At 37.7% G+C, this 18151-nt stretch overlaps 1 protein-coding gene across 3 annotated transcripts in view; it reads left to right on the top strand.

Annotated features, from left to right (window-relative positions):
* Positions 1 to 18151, top strand: part of TET2 (tet methylcytosine dioxygenase 2) — a 121924-nt gene that overhangs the window by 71245 nt on the left and 32528 nt on the right. For all 3 annotated transcript variants that reach the window (XM_031468340.2, XM_010980659.3, XM_031468326.2), the window contains exons 3-6: positions 5555 to 9006; positions 10642 to 10732; positions 12128 to 12221; positions 12869 to 13077. In XM_031468340.2, coding sequence (XP_031324200.1) covers positions 5601 to 9006; positions 10642 to 10732; positions 12128 to 12221; positions 12869 to 13077 — 3800 coding nt within the window. In that variant the 5' untranslated portion in view covers positions 5555 to 5600. The remainder of the gene's footprint in view (positions 1 to 5554; positions 9007 to 10641; positions 10733 to 12127; positions 12222 to 12868; positions 13078 to 18151) is intronic.

Below are 18151 nucleotides of genomic sequence, written 5' to 3'. Positions count from 1 at the left end.
GAGTTAGCAAGAACAGATTGTGAAATTTTCAGAATTTTGTGAGCTGGAGTTTGATAGCTTGAAATCGGCCATCACCCATAGGAACATCTTTTAAGGAATATATTAAAAGCTCGCTATTCATTTTTAGATTGTAACTAATGCTGTAACATGAAGTGTTGACATCATGAAGAACATCACAGGGGAAGCATACACAGTCATTCTTTCCAGGTTTACCAAAGGCTCTTCTGCCTTATGCTCTTGCATATAAATTTCATAACAGTTTTAAGAAAAAATTAGTGCCTTAATTTTGACTGACCAGTGTCCTCATAGGTGAGTCATTGTCCCTACTGTAAAAAGTGAGTCTTGTTCTAAAATGAAAATTCTCTCTCCTGCTTTTTATAGGTTCAATTTTATTTGGCATAAACTGTATTATAATTTTATTTGGCATAAATTACCATATACAAACTTCCAAAAGCTGGCATTACTTTAAAAAGCATTTAAATATTCAGCTTCACAAGGGAAAAGTATCCTGACTAGTACTGTACATCATATTAATTATATGTTCTCTAGTGTAGGAAAAAATAAAGGATATTTAATTTCAATATCAAAAAATCAATTATGAGAATTCAAAATATTTCTGTTATCAGTCACTTAGAAGAGCAGATATGAATGAATAAAAAATTTTATTTCTGTTCTTAGTCACTCAGAAGCAAAGGGAATGCCACACAAAAATATCTCTAAGGCAAAAATTTACATTCATTCCAGAAAACACTTAGTTTAACTTTGGAAAAATTTCCCCCTTTCCCCTAAATTTGTTAATAATAATAATAACAACAACAATAACAATAATAACAGCAGCAGCAGCAGCAGCAACAACCACCACCTACTAACTCTTTTTTCACTGATTAGCTGGTAGATATCTACAAAAAATTATCTTGGAAGATTTTCTTGCCTAATACATAGATTACTGACATTTGTAAGCTTGAAAAAACTTTGTATATTTATATACACTGTGCAAATTACAGCATGAAAGCTTTGCCAGTATTTTTATAATAGTCAAAATGAACAGGTCTCATTTTTTTCTGTTTTTATTAAAAATAAATAATGCTTTCCAATGGAAGTATAAAAGCACTGGGTGATTGTGAGAGTGCTGTTCCAAGTGGGTTACTGGATTGTGTAATACTCTGGGATACAGATGCAAAGTGTGGTCTAGGACATATTGAAGTCAAAGAAAATATTTCTTTTTTTTCTTCCTGAAGTGGTACTTTATTGGTTTAAATTTTCTCAGTCAGATTCATAGACTAATAACAAATAATCATCAAATAACGAATTATCTTCATCCTAAAATGGAAAGACAATATACCCTTTTCCTGTCCTCCCTTAAAAGGTTAACCATTTAACTAACTCTTCACATCTGATGGTTGTACTCAGTAAAGGACTTGCTGTCATGGGCAGAATAATTCTAACAATAATATTAAATTAGTGTTTAAAAATGTCTGTTGTGTTTAAAGTTCCATATTGAAATAAATTTTATTCTAAGTCAACTTCATTTCTTCTTAGAAGCTAATATTATGCTCATAAAAGATACGCAAACTTCATCCATTGTAATTCTGCCCTTGACACTTTAAAGAATGTCCAAATTATGTGGTATGGACCATAACAGAGAATAATATATTACATATATAATAAATATAAATATGTATTTATAGATAAAGGTATTATCTAAAAATTAAGTAGGACAATATACAGTGTATAAAGAACCTGCAAGTTTATATAACATAAGTGTACATGTGTGCATGTAAATACATTTTGTTTGGTACAGTGGAAATTGATTTAGTTACTGAAAGAAAGAATTTTTGGTTGTAGTGTTTGGAAAGCTAATTGACCTCGTCTATGAAGGATTTTCCTAGGCTTATGTCTATGCTTCTTACCTTTTGAAAAGTGGTGGTGCCCCTGATTTTGGAGAAACCCCTTACATCAAAGACTACAAATCAATTCTCATGATCCTGGAAACAAAAGTTTTTAAATTAAAGGCTACTGATGATTAAGAGTATTAGTTTAGCTCCAAGCTACCCAATAGAAGTACACCATAAGCCACGTGTAAAATTTTTAATTTTCCAGTACTCACGTTAAAACAAGTAAAAAAAATTTTTTTAATAATGTATTTTACTTAACCAAAATCGTATTGTTTCAGCATGTAATACATATTTTAAGAAACTGAGTTATTTTCTTTTTTTGTGCACACTAAGACCTTTGAAATCCAGTGTGTATTTATACTTACAGAACATCTCAATTCGTACTAACCACATTTCAAAGGCTCAGGAGCCATTGGTGACCAGTGGCTTGCATGTCTAGGCCATTTCTTAGCATTTCAAAGGAAGTAGGTTTACAGAAATAAAGATGTCACTTTGTTCTGTTGTTTTTCTTTGTCCAATAGGAATTATGACCTTTTGATTTAGGTTTTATTTATTAATTAATATACATGCTTAAAAGTTACAAAACGACACATTTAAAAGCAGTCTTCCTCCCAGTGCTGTTTTCCAGCCTCTCCACTCCTTCTCCTGGAGGCAAAGTATTATCGCCAGTTTCAGTGTATATTCTCCCAGAGCTGCTTTTCTTTAGTTTGGTAAATGTACAGGCTGTGGCATCCTTACACATACTGTTCTGCAGCTTGTTTGACTTCATTTAATTACCTGGAAATACTTTATATGAAAATGTAGGTTGTTTCCAAACTTTTGCTATTGCAAAGTATTGTGCATACATTCTTTAACACATATATATGGGCATATTTGTAAAATAAGTTCTTAAAACTGAAGAATCAAAGAAGTTTCTGTGAAATTCTACGATATTGCTAAATTGTCCTCCATGGTATTTGTATTACTTTTGACTCCTGAGAACCATGCAAAGCATGTCTGTTTCCCCACATGCTTGCCAACATAGTGTATTATCAAAATTTTTCTTCTTTGCCAATTTGGGGAAAGAACTGTATCTCGTTGCAGTTTTAATTTCCATTTCTTTTTACAAGTAATAATGGACATCTTAAAAATATTTCAGAGCCATTTGCATTTCATTTTCTGTGAACTGTCCACATCCTTTGCTCATTATTTTTTTCTTCAGTGGTTGGTCTTTATCCTGTCAGTTTGTATGGGTCCTATATATTACATTTTATGTACTTCTAACTTTGCTTATTGGTTTATTTTCGCATGCATAAATTTTACTGAACTTTCTCATCTTTTATGGCTTCTAGATTTTTTTGTCACAAAGAACTTACCCAGTCATTAGATAATTATTTTTTAAGCTTTCTCAGGTTGCTTTTAATTTTCTTAGGGTTTTGTTTTCCACATTCAGATGTTAAATCCATCTAGAATACATTTTGGTGTCAGATATAAGGGACAGGTCCAACTTTATTATTTTTCTCAGAAAACTGTCCAGTCATTCTAATGTATTTATTTGAAATGCCATTGTTACCTTGCACCGTATTTCTATGCATGTTTAAATCTATTTCTGGACATTCTATTCTATTCCATTGGTCTTGTAAATACTGTATTATCTGTTGATGTGTAAGTACAAGCTGCTTTAAGTACAGTAGAGCTTTTGTTGCCTTTTAATAGCTTTTAATTTGGTCAGTGCCCTTCCCAGGCCACATTACGATTCTCTTCCAGATTATTCCTGGGTACCCAGTTTGCTTATTTTTTCACATGAACTTTAGAGACAGCTTCTTTAGTTCCTCAGAACATTCTGCTAGTATCTTTATGAGAGTACATTAAATGAATAGATTAATAATAGGTCTTTCACATTTCTTTTTAAGTTTATTCGTAATGTTTTAAAAACATTTTTTTCTATTATAGTATTTTATTCCACCAGAGCTTCTGACTGGTTGTTGCTTTTATATACCAAGGCTATTGATTTTTTTCTTCAGCTACTTTACTGAATTCTCATCAACTGTAACAACTTTTCAGCTGATTCTCTTGGTTGACCAGTATACAGTCTTATTATCTGCAAATGATAACTTCAGTGTTGCTTCCCAATGTTTATTTTCTCCTCTGTTTCATTTTTCTTAGTAAGCAATGGCTATTTTAATAGAGCTTTTTTATAGTCCAAAGGGAAAATAATTTTGATTTTTTTTTTCCACTTACACCCTAGAATAAATTTAATGAGAAAACCTCGGGGAAAATAAAGCATGGTTGTATCATAAATGGGGCAGAATTGATTTTCTATAATACATTATTTTGGGGTTTTAGTGCCCATTTCTTCCTGCTTTCCCTAGCATTTGGGCTTTGAAGTCTCCATTGGTATTGGTCTCAAAAATGTTTGAATAAATGAAGAAGAAATGATCTGATCACAAGATGAGCAAATTTTTATCAATCTAGTGAAGCTGGATGCTCACTCTATACCAAGTACAGAAATAAACAGAGTAGGATATTTTTAAGGAGTTCACAGTCCTGTTAGAGTAAACAAAATATAACTGAGTGTGATATGTTGAGCTGCAGATCATATACAAGATATAGAAGCAGCATAGGAATGGAAGTGATTAATTCTCTTGGAAAAATCAAAGAAGGAATCCTAGGGGAGGTGATGCCTGAGACAGTTTTAGCTGAACACAGGAGTCACTGAGCAAGTAAGGGGACCAAAAAGGCATTCTGGGCAGATAAAACAACAGTGTGGAGGTCTGACACAGCTTACCACACTTGAGAATTTATAAGCTGTTGTTATAATTGGAGTATAAACTGTGAGAAGAAGTAGGAGAACAGAAAAATAGAAACCTATACGTGAAAAACCATTCATTATTAGTCAGGAATTCTCAAAAGAAGTGGGCAGGAAGTGCCTGGAGAGGAGGACAGAATCACTCAGAAAGGGCACTTTGTGAACCACGCTTTCATCCCTTCCCCATCCTCTGGAATGTCAGCACTACTGGGAGCTTGCCGTGTCTTTCAGGTGTGTTTGGGTAAAGAGTTTGAGAACTACTGATGCAGGCAATATGGCGTCAGTAAGGTGTTAAGAAGGGTATGACATCAGATTTGCGTTTTAGAACATTCCCTTTGATAACAATATGAAGGGTCCTTGAAGGACTGGGGAGAGGACAGGTCTGGGCTTGGGAGAAGCCCTTTAAAAAGCTGTTGCAATAGATACTGAAACAAGATCATGTAGATCTGGCAGTGAAGAAAAGTCAAGAACTATATGGGAAATGGAATTGATCAAGCTTAGCAAGTGATTGGATATGTAAGGTGCTAGAGAAGAAAGAAAGGTGGTAGTCTTTATTGTTCTTAGCATTTTGACAAAGAATTATTTGGGAAGGAAGTCGATACTATTTACTAATATAGTATCAGGTTCCCCCTTTAGCTGGTGATTTTGGTCTTTGTTCTCTGTGACCATGAATATTTGAGAGTTGCTGGGAAGACAAGAGTAATTTCCTGAGTAGCTCCTGGTTGTGTCACTCTGAGACATGGAAATAAGGACCACGGTTTGCTCTGTCTAGGAGCTCCAATATTGTTCATGCCACGATGCTTCTCTAAGGTGTATTATTAGTGTTAGAAACATATCAATGTACTCTGGTTTTTGTTTCCATGCTTTTTAGAATTCATTCAGAGGGCAGCCTTGTGGATGGCCCCGAAGCAAGCCTGATGGAACAGGACAGAACCAACCATGTTGAGGGCAACAGACTAACTCCATTCCTGATACCATCTCCTTCTCCTGTTTGCCAGACAGAACCTCTGGCTATAAAGCTCCAGAATGGAAGCCCATTAACTGAGAGACCTTATTCAGAAGTAAATGGAGACACCAAGTGGCAGTCTTTCAAAAGTTACTATGGAATACCCCACATGAAGGGGAGCCAGAACAGTCGTGTGAGTCCGGACTTTGTACAAGAAGGTAGAGGGTATTCCAGATGTTTGCAGAATGGAGGGATAAAACGCACAGTTAGTGAACCGTCTCTCTTTGGGCTCCATCAGAACAAGAAACTGAAACAAGACCAAAAGGCTAATGGAGAAAGAACGAACTTCGGGGAAAGCCAAGAAAGAAATCCAGTCAAAGGCAGCAGTCAACCAAGCGTCTCCGATGTGAGTGAGAAGAGAGAATCTGTGAGCTCTGTAGCCCAGGAAAATGAAGTGACAGGTCTCACCAGTTTTCCAACACATAACTGCAGTGGGTCTGAAAATCCAGAGCTTCAGGTTCTGAGTGAGCAGGAGGGGAGAGATGTTAACTACCACGACAAGAACATTGTATTACTTCTTAAAAACACGGCAGTGCTAATGCCTAATGGTGCTACAGTTTCTGCCTCTTCCATGGAAAACACACACGGTGAACTCCTGGAAAAAACACTGTCTCAATATTATCCAGATTGTGTTTCCATTGCGGTGCAGAAAACCACATCTCACATACATGCCATTAACAGTCAGGCTACTAATGAGTTGTCCTGTGAGATCACTCACCCATCGCATACCTCAGGGCAGATCAATTTCCCACAGACCTCGAACTCTGAGCTGCCTCCAGAGCCAGCCGCAGTGGTGACCGAGGCCTGTGATGCTGACAGTGCCAGTAAACCGGCTGCAATGCTGGCTACCTGTCCCTTTCAGAAACCAGAACAGCAAAATGCAGTTTTTGAGATCTGCCCAGCTCCGGCAGAAAATGGTAACATCCCAGGAACCACACAGCTAGCATCTTGTGAAGAATTCTGTTCAGGTTCCAGCAGCAATGTGCAGGCTCCTGGTGGCAGCTCTGAACGGTATTTAAAGCAAAATGAAATAAATGGTGCTTACTTCAAGCAAAGCTCAGTGTTCACTAAGGATTCCTTTTCTGCCACTACCACACCACCACCATCACAACTGCTTCTTTCTCCCCCTCCTCCTCTCCCACAGTTTCCTCAGCTTCCTTCAGAAGGAAAAAGCACTCTGAATGATGGAGTTTTGGAAGAACACCATCACTACCCCAACCAAAGTAACACAACTCTTTTAAGGGCAGTGAAAATAGAGGGTCAGCCTGAGGCACCACCATCCCAGAGTCCTACTCCATCCACACATGTATCCAGCTCCTCTCTGATGCTTCCAGAAAGGCCTCAGAATAATTGTGTTAACAAGAATGACATACGGACTCCAGGGACAATGACTGTTGCATCATGTTCTGAGAAAACAAGACAAGTATCAGAACATCTCAAGCATAACCCACCAGTTCCTGGTAGCAGAGGAGATCCACAGGACCACTGCCAGCCGATGACGGGACACAAAGAGCAAGAGATCCTCAAGGGTCGAGGTGAAGAACAAACACGAGACCCTGTGCTCCCAACACAGTCCTATCTGAAACCGGGATGGATTGAATTGAAGGTCCCTCGCTATCATCAAGCAGAGTCCCATCCAAAATGTAATGAGACATCCCTGCGGTCAATTCTTCAGTATCAGTCCAACGCCTCCAATCAAATGACCTCCAAACAATACACTGGAAATTCCAACATGCCTGGGGGCCTCCCAGGGCAGGCTTATATCCAGAAAATAATGCAACCAGAGCAGAGGCCACAAAGGTACCAAGTTGAGATGAATCAAGGGCAGTCTCAAGGTACAGTGGACCAGCCTCTCCACTTCCAAAAACCCTCACTCCAGGTGCACTTCTCCAAAACAGACCCTTCACCTGAATCTCACAGGCAGTCACTGTGTGCCCCAAGATTTCATATTCAGCAAAGACCAGAATTCCAAAGTGAGGAACTCATGGCCCCAACATTAAAACAACACTTAAATCAACAGGCTTCAGAGACTGAGCCATTCTCAAACTCACACCTTCTGCATAAGCCTCAGAAGCAGGCAGCACAAACACAACCATCCCAGAAGTCACCCCTCTCTCAAAGCCAGCAACAGCAGCAAACATTACAGATAAAGAATAAAGAACAAATGCCCCAGACTTTTTCACATCCCCAAGGCAACAGTGATCAGCAAAGAGAAGGGTCATTCTTCAGCCAGGTTAAAGTAGAAGACTGCTTTCGTGGTGAAAATCAATATTCGAAATCAAATGAGTTCCAGACTCGTAGTACCCAAATGGGACTGGAGCAAGTACAGAATATGAAGAGTAGAAATTCCCCCTACGGTCAGATCTTGAAATCAAATGCAAGCAAAGTGCAGATTTCTTGTTTGAACAATACACACCTCGTTCCAGAGAATAAAGAACAGGCTATACATTCTGAACTCTTTGCAGGAAACAAGACCCAAAACTTGCATCACATGCAGTATTTTCCAAATAATGTGACCCCAAAGCAAGACATTCTTCACAGGTGCTTTCAAGAACAAGAACAGAAACCTCAGCAAGCTTCAGTTCTACAGGGATACAAAAGTAGAAACCAAGATGTGTCTGCTCAACAAGCTGCACAACTCGGTCAGCAAAGGTACCTGATGCAAACCCAAGCAAATGCGTTCCCTGTGCCCAATCACGCGGGAAGTCACATTCAGACCCCGCCCCAGAAGGACATTCAAAAGCACGCTGCTCTAAGGTGGCACCTCTTGCAGAAGCAAGAACAGCAGCAAATACAGCAACTCCAAACCGAGTCTGGCCACAATCAGATGCACAGGCCAATTAAGGTCGAACCTGGGTCCAAGCCCCAAGCCTGTATGCGCCCTATGTCAGCACAGCCAGAAAACAAAACATGGAAAAAGATGCCAAAGCAAGAGATTCCACCTCCGAGCTGCGATAATGTGCAACAAAAGAGCATCCTTGAGACCATGGAGCAGCATCTGAAGCAATTTCAGGTCAAATCATTATTTGACCATAAGGCTCTTACTCTCAAATCACAGAAGCAAGTAAAAGTTGAAATGTCCGGGCCAGTCACGGTTTTAACTACACAAACCCCTGCTGCAGAACTTGAGAGCCACACCCCAGCTTTAGAGCAGCAAGCAACGCCGTCTTCAGAAAAGACACCAACCAAAAGAACAGCTGGTTCTGTTCTCAATAATTTTTTAGAGTCACCTTCCAAATTACTAGATACTCCAATAAAAAATTTATTGGATACACCTGTCAAGACCCAGTATGATTTCCCATCGTGCAGATGTGTAGGTAAGTGCCAGAAATGTACTGAGACACATGGTGTTTATCCAGAATTAGGGAATTTATCTTCAGATATGGGATTTTTCTTTCTTTTTTAAAATCTTGAGTCTGGCAGCAATTTGTGAAGGCTCATAAAAACCCAAAGCTTACATTTCTTGTCTTTGAGTTACCGATGCTTGTGCTGTGCTAGAGAGAACTTCACTTACATTCAGTTTTTCCAAAAAATTAAAACAATTGTACATGCTCATTTTTCCTCTCCATTCAAATCCTTTAAAATATAAAGGTATCTGTTTTAGACTAATCAATTTATTTAACTCTTTGTGTACCATCTCCTGGAGAGACAGCCAGGCAGTAAAAAAGATCTGTTAAAATGACAAAACTAACTGCCATCTGCAAACAAATGTAAAAGAGAGCTTTTAGTACTTTTTCTAATTCAAGGTCGAATGTATTAGTCATTTTAGAAGATTAATTTCTAGACAGGGGGAGGTTATCATCTTCTGTCTTGGTGAGTCGGGGGAAATTGTAATGCTAAAGTTCTGAATACTCAAAGTTTTGCCTTTTCTCCATTTATGCACTTGAAATATTGTGTAATTTATATTTATTTTGATAAGTTTCTTCTTTTTGATAGAAAATATGGTATTTCCCTTTCTTTTTTTAAACAAGCACCTTTTTGTTAAAATTCAAGATACGTGCTAGGTCTGTTGGAATAGGGCAACTTTTTGCTGATGGGCAGAGATCTACATGAGAAGATCTTAACTATAGCCACTCAGCTTGGATACAGTAGAAGACATTTGTAAAAGCCAGTGTTAAACTCATGTGGCTGATGGTCCACACACTCCGTGGTATTCCTCTTACAACAGGACAGCCCACATTGTAGAGAAGGATGGAGGGAGGGGCCGTACTGCCCCTTTGTGTGTGGCTAATACTGTCGCCTCACTGGGCTAACGTGCCACACACAATATTAGGTAAGTTTCACTCATCTTCACTCCCTTCTGTCACCCTAACCCTTGTTTCCCACCTGTCATCTCTGATAGTTTATAAGAGCTTCTTCCTTTTCTCTGACCCTCTCTCCAGTATTTCTTCTCATTGTAAGTTGTTCTAAAGGACATATAAATATGGGTCTGGATTCAGTGTTCTTACTTTCAAAACAGAGTAATTAAGTGTTGTGGGGAAATAAGCGGGAAAAAAAATATCTTGACAATAAACTGAACAGTATCCTGGGGTGAGACAGGACAGGACATTTTCTTTTTAATCTTTTAACATCCAAATAGCAGGCAGGCATTCTAGTAAGCTATAATTTTTTTCAGTTTAAAAAACTGGATCATAGTTGATATTACATATAATATATTTAATTCCCTCAGTGTTTTTTTTCTGTCTAGTTCCACTTACTTGGTTTAAAATAATTCTTTATCCCGTATCTGAAATAGAATATAATATATTTTTATCCAACAGGCAGCATGTACATATACTTAATTATTTGGCACATTTTTTTAATAGATTAGTCCATTCATTTTAAAGAAAACAAAATGTTTAAAGTCACATTTAGGGCCCTTAATGTGCAGTTGGGGGATAAGCTTTGTGGATGTAGCCTTTATATTTAGTACAATTGAGGTCTAAAATAATAATCTTCTATTATCTCAACAGAGCAAATTATTGAAAAAGATGAAGGTCCTTTTTATACCCATCTAGGAGCAGGTCCTAATGTGGCAGCTATTAGAGAAATCATGGAAGAAAGGTAATTAACGCAAAGGCACAGGGCAGATTAACGTTTATCCTTTTGTATATGTCAGAATTTTTCCAGCTTTCACATACAAAGCAGTAAACAATTGTAAATTGAGTAATTATTAGGAGGCTTAGCTATTCCAGGGTTGCCAACACTACACACTGCAATTCACCAGAGAGTCACAATATTTGACAGGACTAATAGTCTGCGAGCTGGCACAGGCTGCCCACTCTGAGATGGATGCCAGAAAACCCAGGCACAAACAAGAACCAGCCAGCCAGCCTGCCAGGCACAAGGGTGCTGGCGCAGGCTGCAAAGAGAAGCCCTACTCTGGCTTCCCCATCTGATGATAAAGTGTCCAAAAGTAAAGCGGGGAAAGGTCGTCTAAGACGGGAACCACTGAGTTACACTCACCTACAGTAGGTGAATTGTAACTACGTTGTAAATGAGTAGTTATCTCTGAGGAGGTTGGCCATGAGTGTGAGCAGAGGGCAAGAGTGATATACTGAATAGAAATAGAGACCAATTCCATTTATAGCTGCATTTTTTTCCTTACTGTCAATCACAGGTATGCAAGTATTTACCCGAACCTACACAGTTTCTCCTGCATGTAGAAGACTCTTATGAGTGAGATAATCAATACAGAGAGAGACTTTCATATAGGGACCCACAGCTCCAAGCTGTTACTACGTTAGGGGGCCTTTTCTTTGAGAGGTAGGCAGTGTTATCATTAAAATACATTAGGAGACATTCTGGGCAGCAGGGACATATTCTATATCATTCTTGCCCCATTTCCAAATTATTCATTTCTAAATTAGCACACAGAAATTCACTGAATAATCATCTAGTAGCCTGGCAGAAATAATGAATTTCCCTAAGTGCCTTTTTTTATTAGCAAACAGTAAGTAGTGCCTTGGCCATAAGGGAAAATATAATCTATTTCTAGAATTATCCTATATTTTCAAAATTGCTGGATACCAGTTATTTGCCAGCCTTTAAAAAAAAAATGTGAGAGGTTCTTAGACGAACAGTGTTAACTAAAATCAATTATGATTCCCCAAGTTTTAAAACAGCTAAATTTAGTAAAGGACAAATCAAATAATATATATCTTAGAAGACTGAATTTAACAAACTTTAAAAAGTTTTGTGCTTTATGAAATTATGTATAAAAATCAGCTTTCCTAGCTCATTAAAATTATCAGTATATTTTGATACTGAAGAAATACAAGGCTTAAAGTTTATTATCCAGTTTGCTTGGCTTAGATCTATTTTTTTAAAAAAATAAAACTATTCATTTCTCAGGATGTGGTCATAGAATAAAATGATATTCAAATGTTCAATATTTTGGTTGCCTTAGATTCATTTGCTAATTTTGTGTGTGTGTGTGTTTCTGTGGATTTCTTTAAGGTTTGGACAGAAGGGTAAAGCTATTAGGATTGAAAGAGTCATCTATACTGGTAAAGAAGGCAAAAGTTCTCAGGGATGTCCTATTGCTAAATGGGTAAGTGTGGATTGACAAGCCTTTGGTCTTCAGTCTTGGGCATTTTAATTCTTAATCTAACCCTGAGAGTGGGGTTACCCAGATCAGAGAGTTATTTATGCTAGTTTAAAGGAATATTGCTTATATTTATCATGTGTTATCTCTTAAGAAAAGCAGATTTGTTTTAAAAATCATGTGCAAACTGTATTTAATTGAAAGAATTTAATGGTGAGGAGGAGGTCCATTCAAGTGCCTGCTAAAAGTATAATTCTCACGGCATGTGAGGAAGAGGTCCCTAATCTTTTAAACACCTGCAGTTAATCTTTATACTGTCATTTATGAAGACCTTAAACTTTATGGAAAAGACCTGCCTGTCTTCCATCTAGCTCTGGCTTTAAGGCAGGGAGCATTGCCCCTATTGCACTGGGTAGAGTCTCATCCACACTGAGTGCTTTCGCATCCCTCCCGGTTCTGACCCCAGGGGGAGCCCCCAGTCTGTAGAAGGGCAGCAAAGGGCAAGTTGCAGGTGCTGGTAAAGGTCGCCCTAATTGTGACCCAGAAGTGAGAAGAAGTACAGACATCAATCAATGCTCTCATCGGCTGCAAGTGACCCTTGTTTTGTTTTGGTTGGGGTGGGGGGTGTTGGGGTGGAATGGTGACCCGAGCAGGTGGTCCGCAGAAGCTGCAGCGAGGAGAAGCTACTGTGTCTGGTGCGGGAGCGAGCTGGCCACACCTGTGAGGCTGCGGTGATCGTGATTCTCATCCTGGTGTGGGAAGGAATCCCACTCTCTCTGGCTGACAAACTCTACTCCGAGCTCACCGAGACGCTGAGGAAATACGGCACGCTCACCAACCGTCGGTGTGCCCTGAATGAGGAGTAAGTGAAGCCGGGGCTTCCCCCTCTCTTTCCACTGCGAGGAAAGCGTATTTGTTGGTTTGAGGGTGGAGAGTTGAACCTGCAGTTTTACATTTACAAAATAGAGATCCAAATGCCTGCTTCACAGTCATGCAGTAGGAACTTGTGTTTGCTAACTTGGAAAATTTGAGGCCATTTCATTTACTCATACTGTGTACCTTCAGACAGTGTAGCCATTAGCTAGAAGCTGTTTGCTGCAAAGTCTGAGTGTCTGTACCCAGAAACTCATAAACTTGAAAATATTCGAATGTCCCTTTGCTACAAGTGTCAACTGTGTTGTGTGCCTAGCCACCACGTTAGTAAGTATTGACATGACTTCTGTGTTGCAGTATCTGAAAAAGAAGGTAAGTTTGGTGAGAAACTTGAGGATTCCCAGGTCAAAGACCTTACTATATATGTAGCGAACGTAAAAATACAAGGCTTGTAGAAGTTCTACAAGAAACAGACTGATTTTGACTTCATTTCAATCTTGTTAATTATTTCCATAATAATAATCAAAATTGCTTCCATTTTTACTGCTAGTAAATAATCAAGAAATTAGTGGCTGTGGATAGGCATTATTTCCCAGGAATATAACAGTTTGGAATAGGAGAGCAAGGGTATGCAGCTGAATATATTTAGTGCAACCAAGTGCTGTGTTTGTTTTGTCTGTGTTTTTTGTTTTTTACCCTCATCCACTTGTAGGAAGTTTAAATCTTCACTTAGATAAAGCTTAATTTTTTATTCTTCTTCTGCTGTGCTATTCCTATAATCATTAAAAGAACAGAGGAAAATTCACAGTGCTGCACTGAAATCCTACGTAGCTATTTTACTCACAGTGGGTAGTAAAATAATTTCGCGCTTCTTCCTTTAGTCTCCTTTCTTCTGCATCCACCAAATACAAAATAGTTCACTGAGCTTATAGAGTTATGCTGCTGATTGCAACAACCCCTGGCTAACCAAATTTGTTCTTTTCTGACAATTACTCTAACCAGTGTGGTTTTGCTACGTATTAACATAGGTTCTCCCTCTGGGTCATCAGTGGGTAGGGGTGGGGAGTTGCAAGTCAACTACAAATCATCAATTTAGGGAAGTTACTTTTCCTACATGAAAGTGTGACTTGGCTTTCTGTGATAGTTAGGGTCCCCAGATTTCATGATGTGTACTCATAGCCGTAAATCCACTTTCACAAATGGTATGTTGGGGGATTCAGTTTACCCTAATTTTCCTTGTTTCTTCTTTTAAAAATGTATTTGGATGCCTTTAATCAGAAAGAAAATCAAAGTTAAGGCACCTTGAGCTGATGTTGGTGATAGCGTTTTTCTCAGGAATTCAGTGACACTGCCTTGTTTTTGTAAAGCAGACTTCCTCTTAGACTTGATGGCTGGAACTTGTAAACCACTGAAGAACTTCTTGTGAAAATGACAGTTGTTGTTTTATTTAAATTTCTTGAAGTTTTGTGCATAGTCTATTTCACATTCTTTGTGATTGATTTAATTTTTACTATTACGTACATCTCTGATGTTTTTCCCTTGAAACCTTTTGATTCCTAGAAATGCCGTTGTCTGAAACAGAATTTCTTTCTCTACGTCGGATTCCATGTTAAGAACTTTCCTAAATTATGTTATTTTGTATTTGAAAACCACGAACAATGACTGAGCTAAAGTCTACGAAAAATTCTAATTTGTTTAACTGGTCTAAATAGGAGGCAAGTACAAAGCTATTAAAAGACGTGCTTTAAATAAGCATTTTAAAGGCCAATCTTTATACGTTTCCTTAACTTTGTCTAGAATTTCAAGATAAAGATGAGTAGTTGTTAGATGAAGTTTTAATTTTGGGCTACTCATACTTAGAGCAATCCTCCAAAAATAAAACAAAACAAAAAATATACTTGATACATGGTTCAAATAGACACTTCACCAATGGCATAGAGACTTGACTCAGATATAGCTTTTGAAGTTTCTTCTACACCATAAAATAAATTTTATGTCTGACAAAAGTCAAAACTATGATTTTTTGCCAAGAATGGAAGATAATCTCAAACTGGGGCTGCTGACTCAGTTTAATGTTTAACGCTGTGTGATGCTTATCACTGAGTTATAAATCCCTGTGCCCACATGTGCCATAACCACCGACTGGGAGTCCAGAAAAGAACTCTTGAGAGCATCTTTCAGTGGGAAGGTCAAAAATGGATTTTTACATTTTCTTTGAGCCACGCCAGCTGTTTCTCTGTTAAAGATTTCCCTTTGAGATTTCCATTTGATGACTAAGGCTAACCAATATTTATTTGGCAAATAAGAGTTGTGGGAGTGTATTTGTCGTTATATAGAGTCAAAGCCAGAAATGCCTCTGCAATGCTAGGTAATACTAAGCATTTTTTTAAATACTTTTAATTTTTAAAAATTGAAGTACAGTCAGTTACAATGTGTCAGTTTCTGGTGTGCAGCACAATGTCCCAGTCGTGCATATACATACACATTTTCATATTTTTCATTAGAAGTTATTATAAGGTATTGAATATAGTTCCCTGTGCTGTACAGAAGAAACTTTTTTTAATCTATTTTTATATATAGTGGCTAACATTTGCAATCTCAAACTCCCAAATTTATCCCTTCCTACCCACTTTCCCCAGTAACCATAAGATTGTTTACTATGTCTGCAAGTCTGTTTCTGTTTTGTAGATGAGTTCATAAGTGTCCTTTTTTAAATTTTTAAAAATTTTTTTTTGGATTCCACATATGAGTGATATCATATGGTATTTTTCTTTCTCTTTCTGGCTTACTTCACTTAGAATGGCATTCTCCAGGAACATCCATGTTGCTGCAGATGGCTTTATTTTATTCTTTTTATGGCTGAGTAGTAGTCCATTGTATAAATATACCACAGCTTCTTTATCCAGTCATCTGTCAATGGACATTTAGGTTGCTTCCATGTCTTGGCTATTGTATACAGTGCTGCTATGAACACTGGGGTGTATCTATTCAAGTTAGAGTTCTCTCTGGATATATACCTAGAAGTGGGATTGCTGGATCTTATGTAAAGTTTGTTTTTAGTTTTTTTGAGGACTCCCCATAACGTTTTCTATAATGGCTGCACCAAACAACATTCCTACCAGCAGTGTAGGAGGGTTCTGTTTTCTTCACACCCTCTCCAGCATTTATCATTCATGGACTTTTGAATACCTCATTATAGTTTTGATTTGCATTTCTCTGATAATTAGTGATATAGAGCATTTTTTCATGTGCCTATTGGTCATTCATATGTCTTCATTGGACAATTGCTTGTTTAGGTCTTCTGCCCATTTTTAGATTGGGTTGTTTTTTCTTAAGTTGTATGAGCTGTTTATATATTCTGGAAATTAAGCCTTTGTCAGTTGCATCATTTGCAAGTATTTTCTCCCATTCCATAGGTTGTCATTTTGTTTTGCTTATGGTTTCCTTTGCTGTGCAAAAGCTTGTAAATTTAATTAGGTCCCATTTGTTTATTTTTGCTTTTATTTCTATTGCCTGGGCAGATTGCCCTAGGAGAACATTGCTAAGATTTATGTCAGAGAATGTTTTGCCTGTTTTCTTCTAGGCGATTTATCGTGTCTTGTCTTATATTTAAGTCTTTAAGCCATTTGGAGTTTATTTTTGTGTATGATGTGAGAGAATGTTCTAACTTCATTGATTTACATGCTGCTGTCCAGTTTTCCCACACCACTTGCTGAAGAGAGTCTTTTCTCCATTTACATTCTTGCCTCCTTTGTCAAAGATAAATTGACCATAGGTCTGTGGGTTTATTTCTGGGCTCTCTATCTGTTCCATTGAGTCATATATCTGTTTTTATGCCAATACCATGATGTTTTGATTACTGTAGCTCTGTACTATTTTCTGAAGTCTGGGAGGGTTATTCCTCCAGCTTCATTCTTTTTCTTCAGTATTGCTTTAGCAATTCTAGGTCTTTTGGGATTCTATATAAATATTAAGATTATTTGTTCTAGTTGTGAAATATGTCCTTGGTAATTTGATAGGGATTGCATTAAATCTGTAGATTGCCTCGGGCAATATGGCCATTTTAACAATATTGATTCTTCCAATCCAAGAGCATGGGATATCTTTCCATTTTTTTAAGTCATCTTTAATTTCCTTAATCAGTGTTTTGTAGTTCTCCATGTATAAGTCTTTCACCTCCTTGATCAGATTCCTAAGTATTTTATTCTTTTGGATGCAATTTTAAACAAAATTGTTTCTTTACTTTCTTTTCCTGCTAATTCATTGTCAGTGTAAAGAAATGCCACTGATTTCTGTATGTTAATCTTGTATGCTGCTACCTTGCTAAATTCTTTTATCAGCTCTAGTAGTTTTTGTGTCGAGCTTTTAGGTTTTTCTATAGTATCATATCACCCACATATAGTGACAATTTTACCGCTTCTCTTCCAATTTGGATCCCTTTTATCTCTTTCTTGCCTGATTGCTATAGCCAGGACTTCCAAGACTATGTTGAATAGAAGTGGTGAGAGTGGGCATCCTTGTCTTGTTCCAGATTTCAGTGGGAAGGCTTTCAGTTTTTCACCGTTGAGTATTATACTGGCTGTGGGCTTATCATAAATAGCTTTTATAATGTTGAGATATGTTCCCTCTATACCCACTTAAGAGTTTTTATCATAAATGGGTGTTGAATTTTATCAAGTGCTTTTTCTACCTCTGTTAAGATGATCATGTGATTTTTGTCCTTTCTTTAGGTGGTGTATCACATCGATTGATTTGCATATGTTGAACCTTCCTTGTGTTCCTAGGATGAATGGTGTATGATCTTTTTTATGTGCTGTTGGTTTGTTTGCTAATATTTTGTTGAGGATTTTTGCATCTATGTTCATCAGTGATATTGGCCTGTAATTTTCTTTTTTGGTAGTGTTTTTGTCTGGTTTTGGTATCAGAGTGTTGGTGGCCTCAAAGAATGAGTTTGGGAGTACTCCTTCCTTTTCAGTCTATTGGAAGAGTTTGAGAAGGACTGGTATGAGTTCTTCTTTGTATGAATCTCATTTAGTTCTGTTGGCCAAAGACTGCTATGCACA

This window comes from Camelus dromedarius, chromosome 1 (assembly GCF_036321535.1).
Source record: "Camelus dromedarius isolate mCamDro1 chromosome 1, mCamDro1.pat, whole genome shotgun sequence".
In the NCBI taxonomy this organism is placed as follows: domain Eukaryota; kingdom Metazoa; phylum Chordata; class Mammalia; order Artiodactyla; family Camelidae; genus Camelus; species Camelus dromedarius.
The sequence above is the reverse complement of the archived record's forward strand: the minus strand, read 5'-3'. Positions and strand labels throughout refer to the sequence as shown.